The sequence below is a fragment of the Seriola aureovittata genome, chromosome 13 (genome assembly GCF_021018895.1).
Source record: "Seriola aureovittata isolate HTS-2021-v1 ecotype China chromosome 13, ASM2101889v1, whole genome shotgun sequence".
Lineage (NCBI taxonomy): Eukaryota > Metazoa > Chordata > Actinopteri > Carangiformes > Carangidae > Seriola > Seriola aureovittata.
The window spans coordinates 3,097,534-3,110,919 of NC_079376.1; the positions used below are offsets into that span (position 1 = coordinate 3,097,534).

At 40.9% G+C, this 13,386-nt stretch overlaps 1 protein-coding gene across 5 annotated transcripts in view; it reads right to left on the reverse strand.

The window, feature by feature from the left end:
* Window positions 1-13,386, reverse strand: part of slc4a11 (solute carrier family 4 member 11) — a 93,421-nt gene that overhangs the window by 40,489 nt on the left and 39,546 nt on the right. For 3 of the 5 annotated variants that reach the window (XM_056393327.1, XM_056393329.1, XM_056393328.1), the window contains exons 2-3: window positions 10,938-10,988; window positions 7,025-7,141 (exon numbers count right to left, since the gene is read on the reverse strand). In XM_056393327.1, the coding sequence (XP_056249302.1) occupies window positions 7,025-7,141; window positions 10,938-10,988 (168 nt within the window). The remainder of the gene's footprint in view (window positions 1-7,024; window positions 7,142-10,937; window positions 10,989-13,386) is intronic. The other 2 variants (XM_056393331.1, XM_056393330.1) reach the window with 1 other exon arrangement.

Consider the following 13,386-nt stretch of genomic DNA (forward strand, 5'->3'; position numbering starts at 1 on the left):
TTCAAATGTGTCTGAAATCAAAAATAATTGGTTTGAAGGTGTGGAAATATGGAAAAATATGAAGCTGTGGTATCAAAATACATTTCACAGCCACCTCCAAAAACTCTGCCTTGCGCATTTGATGCACTCAGGTTATGTCATTAGGTAAAATCACTATGAACCAGTAGGGATGCACCAATCAGATCAGTGTCGGGGCCGATACTGACCCTGTTAAGTCGTTTTTTCTCGATCGGCTGGAGGTGATAAATCCACATTAGAATGAATGTGTAAAATATTCCATTTTTACATAGAACAAGAAATTGTTGCAGCTTGTTAAATGTCTATATTTACTGTAAACACCCTGATGTTTGGTAGAGATGCACCTTCACCTTTAACGGACGACTCATGATTAACAAGAGAAGTATGGTGGTCGGTTTAAAAACTGCTTTTATGGGTGAAATCATTAAAGAGTTACGTGTCATTATAAGCTTCTATGTTTCCATTATCCCGTGCTACATGAAGTCCTGGCCTCATGTTACTTTACATTAAAATATCCTGAGCTCTGCAGAGTGTGTTAAACCTCAATTATATCCTGAGTTGAGGTTTCAGAATTGGTATCACAGGAGAGTAAGTCGAATTGATGGAGCCCTATACATGAGCGCACTGTGATATAAACACGCATTTCACACTTAATGTACTCATTCATTAACATTCTTCATCAATTACAGCCGAGCAGCACGGAGCTCGGGGGGGAAAAGGCGCATAAAGTGGATGTAAAGTGGTTACTTTATCTAATTTCATGCAAAACTAATGTATTTAGCTTTTGTTTACAGTAGGAATTTTGACAGTCCCTCTGATTAATTTAGAATCATTAAAAAGCAGTGCCTATATCATTTAAAATTACCTGTAATTTTGCCTGCGATATTCCGGCAGAAATGGAAAAACTTTTTAAATTCAGAGGCACTATCACAAGCCCTGGTGAAAACCTGTGACCTTGGCGAACAAATGTCCTTGCAACTGTATGAATATTTTAGAAGGCGGCTTCTCAGGCAGCTCTAACTTCCAGGCTATTATCGACCCAAGAAAGTATTTTTGTATGAAAATACAATTTGATGTCCTAAAGCGTAGGAGCAACACCGACGCCGTCTCCATGATAAGTTGTATTTCATTTACTGCAGATTTCTCATCCTTAAATATTGAAATCTTTTCACGGTAAATGATGAAGTAAAGGAAATGTATTGGTCAGTCCATTCTCTATGTGCATTCATAAAACAAACTCCACTCAGGGTTTTCAAGGTCGAGTAATGACCTCGGTCGAAGCCTAAATCCTCATGTTTCCAGTGTGAGGGACGGCTGTCTTCCTAACGACTTTACCACTTCAGTATTCAGCCAAATTGATTGAACTGAAATGGGAGTGAGCCCAGCACTGGCAGAAATATAATCATGAAATCAATTCTATTTATGGAGAGTGTTTGACAGCTTTATGACAAAGTTCTCTGAAGAAGGAAGAATTGATAAGATCATGTCAAAACGATAAAAAAAAAAAAAAAAACAGTGGAAGACAAACAAACAACATCCTTGTATTATCAGCTGACAGCATTTTCACAGAGCTCTTCAATTTGTAATCGTCAACACTCACTTGAATAACTGCCATCAATCACTTTGTTTGATTTTTGCAAGATGCCACTTATAGACCAACCCTGAGCACACGAGTGAAACCAGTACGATTCTACATCTGCAGCAGCTCTGTGAGGTCGTACGTAGGAACACCAGTGCTTTGTACTCAATGCTAAAGTCAACATGCTAATATGCTCACAACGACATGAGTTGTCTCCCAATTCAGGGGCCGCATGACCGGTTGCGTCACAACCGGTCATGCGGCCCCTTTTGTGGCCTCCTTTTCCTGGGCGACGAAGGCTCCGGTGGATGGATCCTTTGCAGCCCAATCTGTCCCGAGATTCAAGCTTTGTGACGCAGCGGGACGGGCGGACACAGCTGGTGACGTACAGCGGAAATCCACCATAGGCTAAACCGTCCCATTTCGGTTCGACCTTCGCCGTGTACGACGTCCTCCAAGGATCCGGCTGCTGAACTGGGACACTGCTAATGTTCACAGCTGGTGTTTAGCAGGAGTAATGTTTACCCTGCTCAGCTTTTTTGTTTGCTGACATTTTTCAGTTACCAATACAAACTACAGCTGAGGCTGATGGGAATGTCAATTTTATAGCTATTTGGTCATAAACCAAGGTATTGGAGGATCAAAATTTGTACTTACTACAGCAATAAATGAAAAGTTATGTGATCACCACAATTATTAGAATTCATCCTGAGGGGAACATGAATGTGTGAACCACATCTCATGGCAGTTTATCCAATATTTGTCCTGACATCTCACTTAAAACCACAAATGAAAACCTCACGGCGGCGCTAGAGAACATGAAACTCTTGAGGGTCCATCACCTGGAAACCATGAACTTCAGGACAAGACTTCGTGCCAGTCTAACAAGTTGATGTTGAGAAATATCACTTTGAACTTCCTCCACCATGGATACTTGTACCAAATTTCATGGCCAACCATCCAGTAGTTGTCGAGGTATTTCACTATAAAACAGATATTTTACGTGGAATTATTTTCTTGATTTTCTTGTCGTCTCATCGTCACTTTGCTTTGATGACACTAATAAACCCCCAACAGGCAGCTGAAGGTGAATCTAACTCATGTATGTGGCATTTTCTCGCATGCATTTTGGTTCTGGCATGTTTTCCTGTTCATAATTGATTTCCTCCTAAATTATTGTTAAAAGTCAGTAAAAAAAAAAAAAAATCATAATTTTCTACATGGTTCAAACTTGACATTCAACACACACAAACTTTGTCCTATTGAGCATTTTAGCTGAACTAAAAACAGGGGGAAAAAAAGAAAAGAAAATGAACCTAGAGAATGCATGGTACATTGCCAATAGTTGTTTTGAAGTGTTTTAGGGTGAATGGATCATTTACCGCTGATGTTACATTTCACATTTTCTCTCTCATCTCGCTCGAGTCAGTCATATATTTTTCCTTTATTCTGACAGAGAAGACGAACCTTGTGTTGTCCCATGTTTTGCCGCCATAAGTCACTCTATCATTAAAATGTGCTTCTGCTTGGCTCATTTCTAAGATGGAGATGAAGGTTTTGTTTTTTTGTTTTTCATATATATATATATATATAGTACATCTTTATGCGTACACAATTTGTATGAGGGGAAACTGAAAAGCTTAAGTTTAATGACTAAAAATTCAAAAAAACGTTTATATAGTTGTCTCCGTAGAAAGTATAGAATATATTTTTCTATCTCTATGAACTCAGATCGGCACATAAGGAAGAAGAATTGAGTGTTTCGAAGATGAATCCTCATTTTCGTCTGGATGTTGATGGCACTGTGGTAAAAAGAAGACAACTGCAGCTCTACTTTGGAGGCGGAGCTCGTATTTGGGACATAAAATCAAAAATGCTCTTTAAATAACTCGGCTGTTGGAAGCCACTACAAAATGTATCTTTAGTATGATGCAGTTAAATATCCAACAGGCACAATATCATAAAGGTCAAGATTGAATACTGTCCCAGGAACCAGGCTGGCAAGACACCAGAATTATAAAGCATCCGAAGCGTGACTTCATTTCTCATGAAAGAAGCCACTGTTAAATACAGAGGAAGAAATGAATTAATTATAACAGACAGATGTTTTTCAAATTAGATTTAGGTAGGAGCTGCTGTGTCTGGCTCTGATGTAATCACTGAGCTATTTGGTTTTCCAAACCACTGCTTATTTAGCCAGACAGGATGTGATTAAAAGTCCTGTTCAGAGTCTTACATTGATTTGATATGGTGGACATATTCAACAGTGGCCTGCTGATGTGGAATAATAGGATAACATAATAATTTGTGACATAAATTAAAAGCAGAAACTGGCACGCAAACAGCTAATGACACTGGGATCAAATGCATGTGACAACTAGACTTCGGGTGGTGGGGGGGGGCTGGGGGGGGCTGGAGAGACAAAACAAAACACACTCATCAACATTCAGCTGTGCTGTCAATGAATAATGCACTGAAAATCTGGGAATAGACACTGTTGGGCATGACAAACACTCTGCACCTGCGGGCGAGAATTTTGCCTGATGACAGCAGCGATAATTCAACATATTACAGCTGTATAGAGGGAGAGGAACGTGGAACAAACACTGACAGGTTTAGGGGTTCATCTCCCACTAAAGCCAGGGGTGTGAATCGATGGCTTGTGATAAGGCGTGAACGGTTTTATACGCTGAGATTATATAAATGTATCTGCTGAGAGAAGTTATGTCACATTGTCAATATTCTGGGGTGTATTAGGACAATACACAATTAAACATTAAAGTTGAGTTTTTTCTTTCTCAATTTGATTTGATTTTAAATACTGTAATTCTGTGAAATCAACATTTTTAATAATGTGAAAGTATTTTTATTGTACCGGCTCCTACAAGGTGAAAAATAACAGGATTGTGTCGTTAATATTTCCATCACTGAAACATAACACAATGTTATTCTCACAAACATTCATGCTTTCAGTGAATATGATACAAAACATGAGACAAAACACTTCAGAATATTTTCAATACAAAAACCGTTCAACTGAAACTGAAAAAAAAAGCAGCAAACTTTAAAAGTATGCATTATACTGTATATACACATTTAAAAAATAAAGAACCTCCTGCTTTCAGAGTTCCCACAACCTCTTTTCAACCTCAATTCAAGGACTTTTCAAGGCCTTTCCAGGCCCAGTTCCCTCAAATTCAAGGACTCAACGCGCCATAGTTCGAGATACGGATCAAAGTTAATTACTGTTGCAACAACGCTAAGAATTTTTATAATGAGAGCTAGCAGCTTTACAGAAGCTCAGAGATAATCATTAAAGAGAGGCTGGATGTGTGAACACTTCTCGGTTGTGTTGTTACAGACTGTGTGGTCTACTTCTACTGACATGCGGACAGCAGCAGGAAGCCTATTTACTATATATACTATTACTATTTATATATTGCACTTTCATGACCCAGGTGAATTTATGTGTGTTTTCAAAAACTTTCAAAGCCTTGATTTTTCTTTTTCTCAAATTTACAAACTTTAAAGGATTTAAGGACACATGGGAACCCTGTGCTTTATCTACATATAGCTTCATCTAAGGGACCTCACCAGGGAGACCACAGCAACACTGATTGGTCAGTTCGCTGCCTTGTATTTCCTCCCCCATGTATGTGGTGTTGGTGGAGTTTGCAGACACAGAGGCGAGAGCACGGAGCGTGTTGAAGATGAAGATTTATTTGGCTTTGCATTTCCGTAAAACTAGACAAATTTATTGTTATTTTGTGAATTAGCACGAATTAGCAAACTCTCTCCTAGCCACAGTTGTTGCTCTATGAATGTATAATGAACGTCTTGTGCATCCATCTAGTGTTGCAGTAAATCTGTCTTAAGAGTGAAGATGCTGATGGAGCCGCTGATTTCATTTCAAGTTGGAAGCTCTTACATTTTGGAGTCTAATGATACGGTTCCACATCCTGGCCCGGAGGTCTAAACATCACCCATCTGTCACACTGGTATAAAAAAATTGAAACAAAATGAAAAAGTGGTGCAGCACAAATAATGTTGTAAAGAAATGGGGGAATGTGTCCTTATCAGTGGCACTGAGATCAATATTTATGGTAATGAGCACTGGATATAATCTGTTCTGCTGTGACAGTTAACATTATGCCACTCTGGGTATTTTACACTCACACATTCTTAGCGTCTGTCCAAACTGTTTCCGCCATTGTTTCCCTCCTCTAACTTGTTCCCAGCTTGCACCGCTCCGCGTCTCTTGTCAGATGCCTTAAGTGTTACTATGTATGGAGAATCAGACCAAGTGACGTGGTCACCTGTCACATTCAAAGGGAACGGGCATCTCTCTCTCTCTCTCTCTCTTTTCTTTCTCTGCCCGTGGTGCACCTGTGGCTGTTGCCATGGCGATGGTAACCTGTTGACCCGTGGGGTTTCTGGTGATGGGGTCAAAATCATCTGCACCTGGAGCTGAGGAGCTGTCTGTCAAGTCAACACCTGCCATCAGGCTCTGGATGGACTCAGACCCCGGCAGACCTCCGCAGAAAATTAGTTTAAAGTAGTTCTGAGGGTTTTTTTTTTCTGTTGCTTCCTTCTTGAACGAAGCTGCGGAGATCTGCCGTGATTGATGACACGCACACTCCCCTTTGAAGAAGCCCCACGTTCTGGTATAAAACATCTCCAAAAAGGCTGAAGTGCAAGGAACAAAAAGATTGAACTGGTGATATTGATCACACAGCAGAGGGGATTATTGACTGGAAGAGGAATATTCAGAAAGGCAAACGGCCAATTCTTTAAAATGTTTTTTATATCTAGGAAAAGCCGGTAGTGACACACATTCCCACTTATAATGAGGTGGTGTTAGATGCTGCAGAGAGATGCACAATTCAGTGGCTCATTGCTATAAATATTGTGATCCTACACTGACGCACTATTGTCTGTCAAACATAGAGTGATGTTTTTCATGAGGTTCAGGTCGGCTGATAATCCTCTGTGGGGTTCGTCACTACGAACGACCTTGAACACACCACTTCAAATACCGCAGTGATAAGTTAATCTTTAGTTGTTGCTCATGTTGTCTCTGTTTCAACACGACCAAGATTTCAGGTGCTTTACATTTGAGCATTTACATTTGGAAGGCAGAAAAATAAATAAATAAAAAAGTTTGCATAAAATGTTCTGACCTTTAATTTCTTCCTTGCGAGCAAATCCCTTTCTCCTCTCCTTCCTGCCTTTATCTTTCGCCTTCTCACACCGTTTCTGCCGCCTCTCCTCTCTTTCGATCCCTTTGCTATCTGTTTCTCCTTCCTGTCTCCGTCTCCATCCACCCCCCCCACCCCCGACCCCCCAATCCCCAATCCCCACCACACACACACTAAAACCCCGGTGCCCTCTCCATCTCTCTCTCTCTCTCTCTCTCTGTGTACTGACCTGGCCCAGGGCTGATCTGGTTGTCATAGAGGTGGATGTCATCTCCGCAGGCGATCGGCGAGTCCTGTCCCTCCTCTCGGCCCTCGCTGCCCTCCTCCTGCTCCGCCTCCCGCTGCTCTGGGGACACAACAGCACAGGGTCACCTCCTGGACCTCACTGGCTGCCAGGCAGGGCGGCAAACTAACTTTTGTTATTATTATCCTCAGCTGGCAAGTCCCAAAATTCAACAGGTACTTACTGAACATTCAGAAGAATCACTTATTATCAGATTGTAGAAACTACAATCACCATGCCTTGCACTCAGATTTCACTCCAGCTTTCCTTTTCATGTCATTTCACAAGAAAGTTATGTTCAGGATGATACAGTCTGCTGAGGCTGTACGAAAATCTTTACCTTCAGATACGAGCAGAACAGGCTGTGTTGTGTGTATTTGCAACTAATTATTTTCATTATCGAATATTCTACCGAGTATTTCCTCAATTTTGTCATTTATGATATTAACTGGAAAAGATATTTAAGTTCATTCTATTTGCAGCAGGTACAATGACTAAAATTTGACTTTTAAGCAAAATCGTTCACAGTTTTTCTTATGTTGATCAATGAGCAATGGTCCTTTCAAAATAAACTAGTATTAGTATTCGTGACCATGACAGCAGACAATGCTTTAAATATGGGCCTCATGCACGTCTTCAGTCAGCACTTCAGTTTCAAGGTCACCAAGATCAGTGTCTCCAGTTTAGTGACTGACCAAATGTGAAATATGCTCAAAATCTCCCCTTCCTGGGTTACAGCGTTGACTAATGGCCGGAAAAGTGTTTTCGCAGAACATTATGATGTCACAGTGAAGTCGACCTTTGACCTTTTTGGATATAAAATGTCATCACTTCATCATTTTATCCTATTAGACCTTTGTGTTAACTCTTGTCACAATTAGAGAATTAATTGTTGAGTTATGGCCAAAGAAAAAGTGTTTTGTGAGATCACAGTGACCATGACCTTTGACCTCTGACCATAAAAATCGAATCGAGCCCCAGTGGACGTTTGCACCAAATTTGAAGGAATTCTGTCAAGGCGCTCCTGAGATATCGCATTTTAAAGAATGGGACGGATGTACAGACGGACAGTCCGCGGCTGTCGTCAGCACCGCGGCATAAAGAATGTTTTCTTTTTAAATGTCAAAATTATTAAAGAAAACTGGAGACATTAAGTTGGTCAGTGGTTGTTTTAGACAGAGGACGAGTGTGTCATGAATCAGCAGGTGGATGCAGGTTTTTCTTGGTGTGTTAATGGTCAGGATTTTGAACGGTAGACGGTATCACAGGACCCAGCCTGCAGCCTGTTTGTATGACTCATCCCGTCCTCCCTCCCTGACACAGCAGCCCCTTAAATCCAATCCCACAGTAACTAGTGAGCTCCCAAATATCATCCAGCGATCGGCTTGATGCGACGAGAACAATATCTCATGCTCGTGCTCTTTATCGGCTGACCTTATCCACGAGGAGGCCCGAATTTCAGTTCATTCAGTTTGTCTTGCATCAGGATCATCCCTCAGCACTTGACATTATTTGAACCTCTCTGTGTCGTCACCTCGCCTGCATCCCTCTGTGCCTCAGACTCACCGGCTGGGCTCTGACTTTCAAATCACCTTGGGGAGAGAGCAGCGGCTGCCGAGCAGCAGGAACAAAATCCACTATCAAAAACACAAACGCTATCGATTTTTTTGAAAAGTTATGAAATGTTCATTACTTGTTTTTGTGCTGCGATTATTCTATTATTTACTCAATCATCAATCGTCATCTCGTATGGAATTTTAAATTAAACTCGAAACTCATCATTCAGAATTAGGGCTGACTCTTCTCACAACGTGATTTGAACAATAAATGGAATCAATCCTGCGTCATTTGAATTCAGACGAGCTGCGCGTGAGGCCGAGCGCCGCCTCAGGGACTGATCAGCGGATACAAGCGCGCAACGCAACGTGTAGAAGCAACAAGTGAAAACACTGAACGACTGACATGTTCCTTCAAATCGTGCAGCGTTCGGCAGCAGCCGCATGAGGAAACACCACGGTGTTGCAAACAGCCGCACCTCAACATTAGAGAGGTTTTCACTTTGATGCTTTGTCTTCAGAGAATTACTCGAAGGTGTGCATCTGCCCTCAGCCAGGGCTGCAACAGACCAGAGTTTTCATAGACGGTTTAATCTGCTGAGTACAGAGTCTTCAGATAACAAAGATATAGATCAGCACCTGTTCCGATATCAATTCATTTCATTTAATATCAACTTCTCAATTAAGAGGATTTACTGCTTTTCTTTGCATTATTTGACCGTGAATATTTTTAGATGTTGGTTTATTGGTAATTTCACAATATTTATTATTATTATTTAATAGTCTACCATTTTATAGGTTAACTGATAAAACATTTGGTAGATTGTCCAAATTGATTGGATTGCTTTCCTAAAAATCAGAAAACACTGGAAACAGAGAGACGATTCATTTTCATCAAAAACTTATTTGCTATAATTTATTTGTGTTGCTCAATAAATCAAATTGTTTCAGCACGAATTTTAACTGGTTTCAAAGCTTGAAAACGGGACATTAGTGGATCTTCATGAGTAATCAAATCCTCTCCAGCCATTAACATGAAGGTTATGTAAGTTCCAAAAAGGCTCCATGTTTAAAATGATGATAACACCCTCACGTGATCTACACACCACATCCATTAATAAAAATGATTACACATTCATGAAGTGAGACATTAAGCTTCAAGGACAACAGCAGAGTTACTATTTCATGTGGGAAATTCCTTATGTTTAATGAGTGTGGCTAACATTTAGACCAGATCACAAGACGATGATGAATCTGTCAGAATCTGCGTAGCTCTCCGACTCTAAGCTTTTCAGCCTGAATCAGTTCCTAAAATCCACAAATTTACCTATAAAACAACCTGTAATGTCGCCTCAAAACGCGATATGACAAAATCAAAGAAAACTCAAGGCCTCCCTGTTCCCATCAAACACATACCGCAATATTTTACAACAACTTTGTGTGTCTGAAGATTTTTGAAATTCCTATTCTGCACACGTTGTATGTTTTTATCGTGGTTTATCTTGTTTTCTATTGGAACTAGGAACATAAAGACACGGACGGCTCAGGTACAGCAGCGTACTACAAACATTATTTCCCGCGTCACCTCGCTCCTCGCAGCCGTTGGTCGCCAAGTTGCGTTCGAGGACCATCCGGCTTCCAGACCAACGTTCGCTAATGAACCTCTAAGATCACAATGGTTGATAATGCTTACTTACCCACAATAATGTAATTGCATTTATACCCTGATAAAAGGTTGCCTAATAAAGACGGTCATGTTCAGTTGTGGGGGGGTGGGGGGGCGTCTGTGAGTCTGCTGAGTGAATTGGTGTGTTGCAGGAGGGGGATAATTGGCTGGGAGAGAGACGGGGAGAACCAATGCAAGCATATTCTGTCCTGACTGCTTGTGCTGCACATACTAATTGGGTGCTTCTCCTTGGCTTGGAGGTAATGAAACTGCCGTTATCATAACAGCCGGAGCAAAGTTCATTATTTATATCCAAATGCAGTGGGGTGTGAGAGCTGGGAGAGTCGTCTGTGTCTGTGCTGCAGCTCTAATCTTTAAGTCGCATCTTTCACTATGGATCTACTGTACGACGCAACATTACTGGCAGCGTTCAAATAAAGAAAAATTCCTCTACCTCCCTCTTCCATCACGATGAGAGGACTGCGGGTTTTTTTGTTTGTTTTGTTGTTCACACTGCGTCTCCAGCGCGTGGATTATTTATCGTTGTTTGCTTTGTTTCGCGTCGTGGAAATCCGGCTAATGTTGAAAATTAAGTGTACAGTGCATTTCATGCGTCCTGGCGGTGACTCAGACTCACCCATTTCTTGAAAGAAGTATCCATTCTTGGACATCCCAGAGGGAGGCGCCTCTGCGGGAGAGAGCAAAACAGAGAAAGACAGTAATCACTGAGGTGAATCTGGGCAACAGTAACAGGCCCTGCAGGGAGCGATTTTCATTTTGAAATGAGATACCCATTATTTGCTATTCTTTTCACACAGTAATTGTTGGTATGAGAGATGGTTATAAATACAAATACGAGACATGATCAGACCTTTGTTAGTCATTTAGCGCTGCTGTTTGAGTGGGGAAAAACCTGTGCTTTAAAATGCAAAGGCCCCTCATGAATGTAGAATTTAATATCATTAATTCAGTCAGTCGCTCATGAAAGTATCTGCCCCCCATTGGCCAGTCGCAGAAACAACAATAACTAACGACGACATGAATGCAGCCATACTGATAATAAACAGTGCAGGGTGTGTCACGCCTACGACACTTTGTTTTTGTTAAGGTGTACGTCTGGTGATATTTTTTCTTTCCTGTCAATAAATTCCAAAAACCCCAAAATTTGAATTGATCTTGTTACCAAGTGCTGTCTGTGTATCCAAAGCCTGATATGTTATTCCCTCTGAGCCACAGAGCTCCGCTATTGTCCAAAAACTATTACAAACACACCGATGAGTCACACAGCTGCACTGGGAGACATGTTCCTTCATTACAACCAACAAACACACAGTGTAGTTTATTCAAAGTCAATCCCACATACACAGTCCTGCTGTCGTAAATACTCACTACCGCACCAAAAGTGTATTAATCCGCAGCTGAAAATAATCCCCCCCCCCAAAAAAAATGCACTATTTACTCCTATTTGCTAAAATCTACAGTGTCCAGCTGTTTTAGGAAACGATGTAACGTTTTTCCTGTGAAAATGAAATGAAAGTCTGCATTTGTGTGCTGTTTATTTTTCAAGATGGAGGTCTCCAGTAGGAAACTAATGGGCTTGGGACTGAGAGGCACAAACAGAGCAGGGGAAGCCTTGAGAGACACAATCACATTGTTGGTATCTATTGACAATGAAAAATAGAAATAAAATATTGGCAGCTTCATCCTTCAAATCGCTGACTGATTTGAATTTAGTTTTCCTGAATTTAATTTAGCCTTAAAAACACAGCAGCGATATTCCTCATTAAAATTCCACACATGCTTAGGAAATATTTTTTTTTGGGGCTGTGGCTGTGTAACGTCGGCCGTATGTAATGGTGGTGATAAACCATTACATTTTAAATCCCTCTGATTGAGTGCCAACTTCACATAAACTGCCTCACAAACAAGTGCTGCAGGTTTGAACGCGGTGTGATGAAAATCCCACGCTGTTAGACGGCGGCAATGAGGCAGGTCGCGGTTTTGGTGCCTGATGCAAGGTGATGCAGATGAGACATAAATATTACCGGTGGCCGTGGAATGTTAATGATTATTTTCATTAGTGACTGATATGTAAACTATCTTCTCGATATATAAATACTGTAAATGTTCATGGGAAGTTCCCACAGCCCAAGGTGACGTCTTCAGTTTGCTCCATTTCCATAGAAACGAATGGTTTCCAGCGCTACTGGAGGAAATGCTACCAGTCGAGCTTGATATGGCTGTCGTCCGTGGAGGAATGCAATAATGACAACAGGATATTTTGGCTGTAGATGTTGTGGATCTGATGGAGAAAGTTAGTCAAACAAAATTCCCCAGAGTATTTTTTCTTTCTTTCTTTTTTCCTGTGGCTTCTTCAAGAAATAATAATTTAAAAAAAAAAAAAAAAAAAATACAATCAATTCCATCATCTGAACTTCAGTGGGAACATCTTTACAACAATAAGTGTTTAGTCTACAGATGTAGTCTAAACTAAATGTAAACATAGTCTAAACACAGTGAAAATACTTGTAAGAATCTCCCAAGGTGAAGCCGAGGGGAAGTCTTGCTGAGGTGCTCGCTCTGCACAGCACATCCTCGTGTTTCAGAGGCTGCCACCAGGGAATCTTTCTTTGTTAAATGATTAATCAAAATGGTTGCTAATCGATCTTTTCAGCAGTAAATAAACTGTTGTTGATGTCCAGCTCTACGCTCTACGACAACCTTGTTTTCCAGTTAACCTAAAAACACAGTGTGTGCACATTCTTCAACCTGTTGCTGTGACTGATTTGAACATTTAAATCACACGAAGCAGCGACACCCTCAGAGAGAGAGAGAGAGAGAGAGAGAGAGAGGCCATACTTCTCTCAGTCTGATTATCTTCTGTTTAACAGTGAACAGAGTATTCAGACTATTTATGTTGGGAAAGAGAAACCTCTCTTCTAATAGGGCCACAGCTGTCAAAGACACTCAAACACAAACCTGGGCGACCCTGTGGTTCAACCGGAGGGTAGAAAGAGATTCCCTTCAGGCGATGAAAAGTGTTATCAGGGAAATGTAAGGGCTTCATTCCTAGCATGTTCATTAGG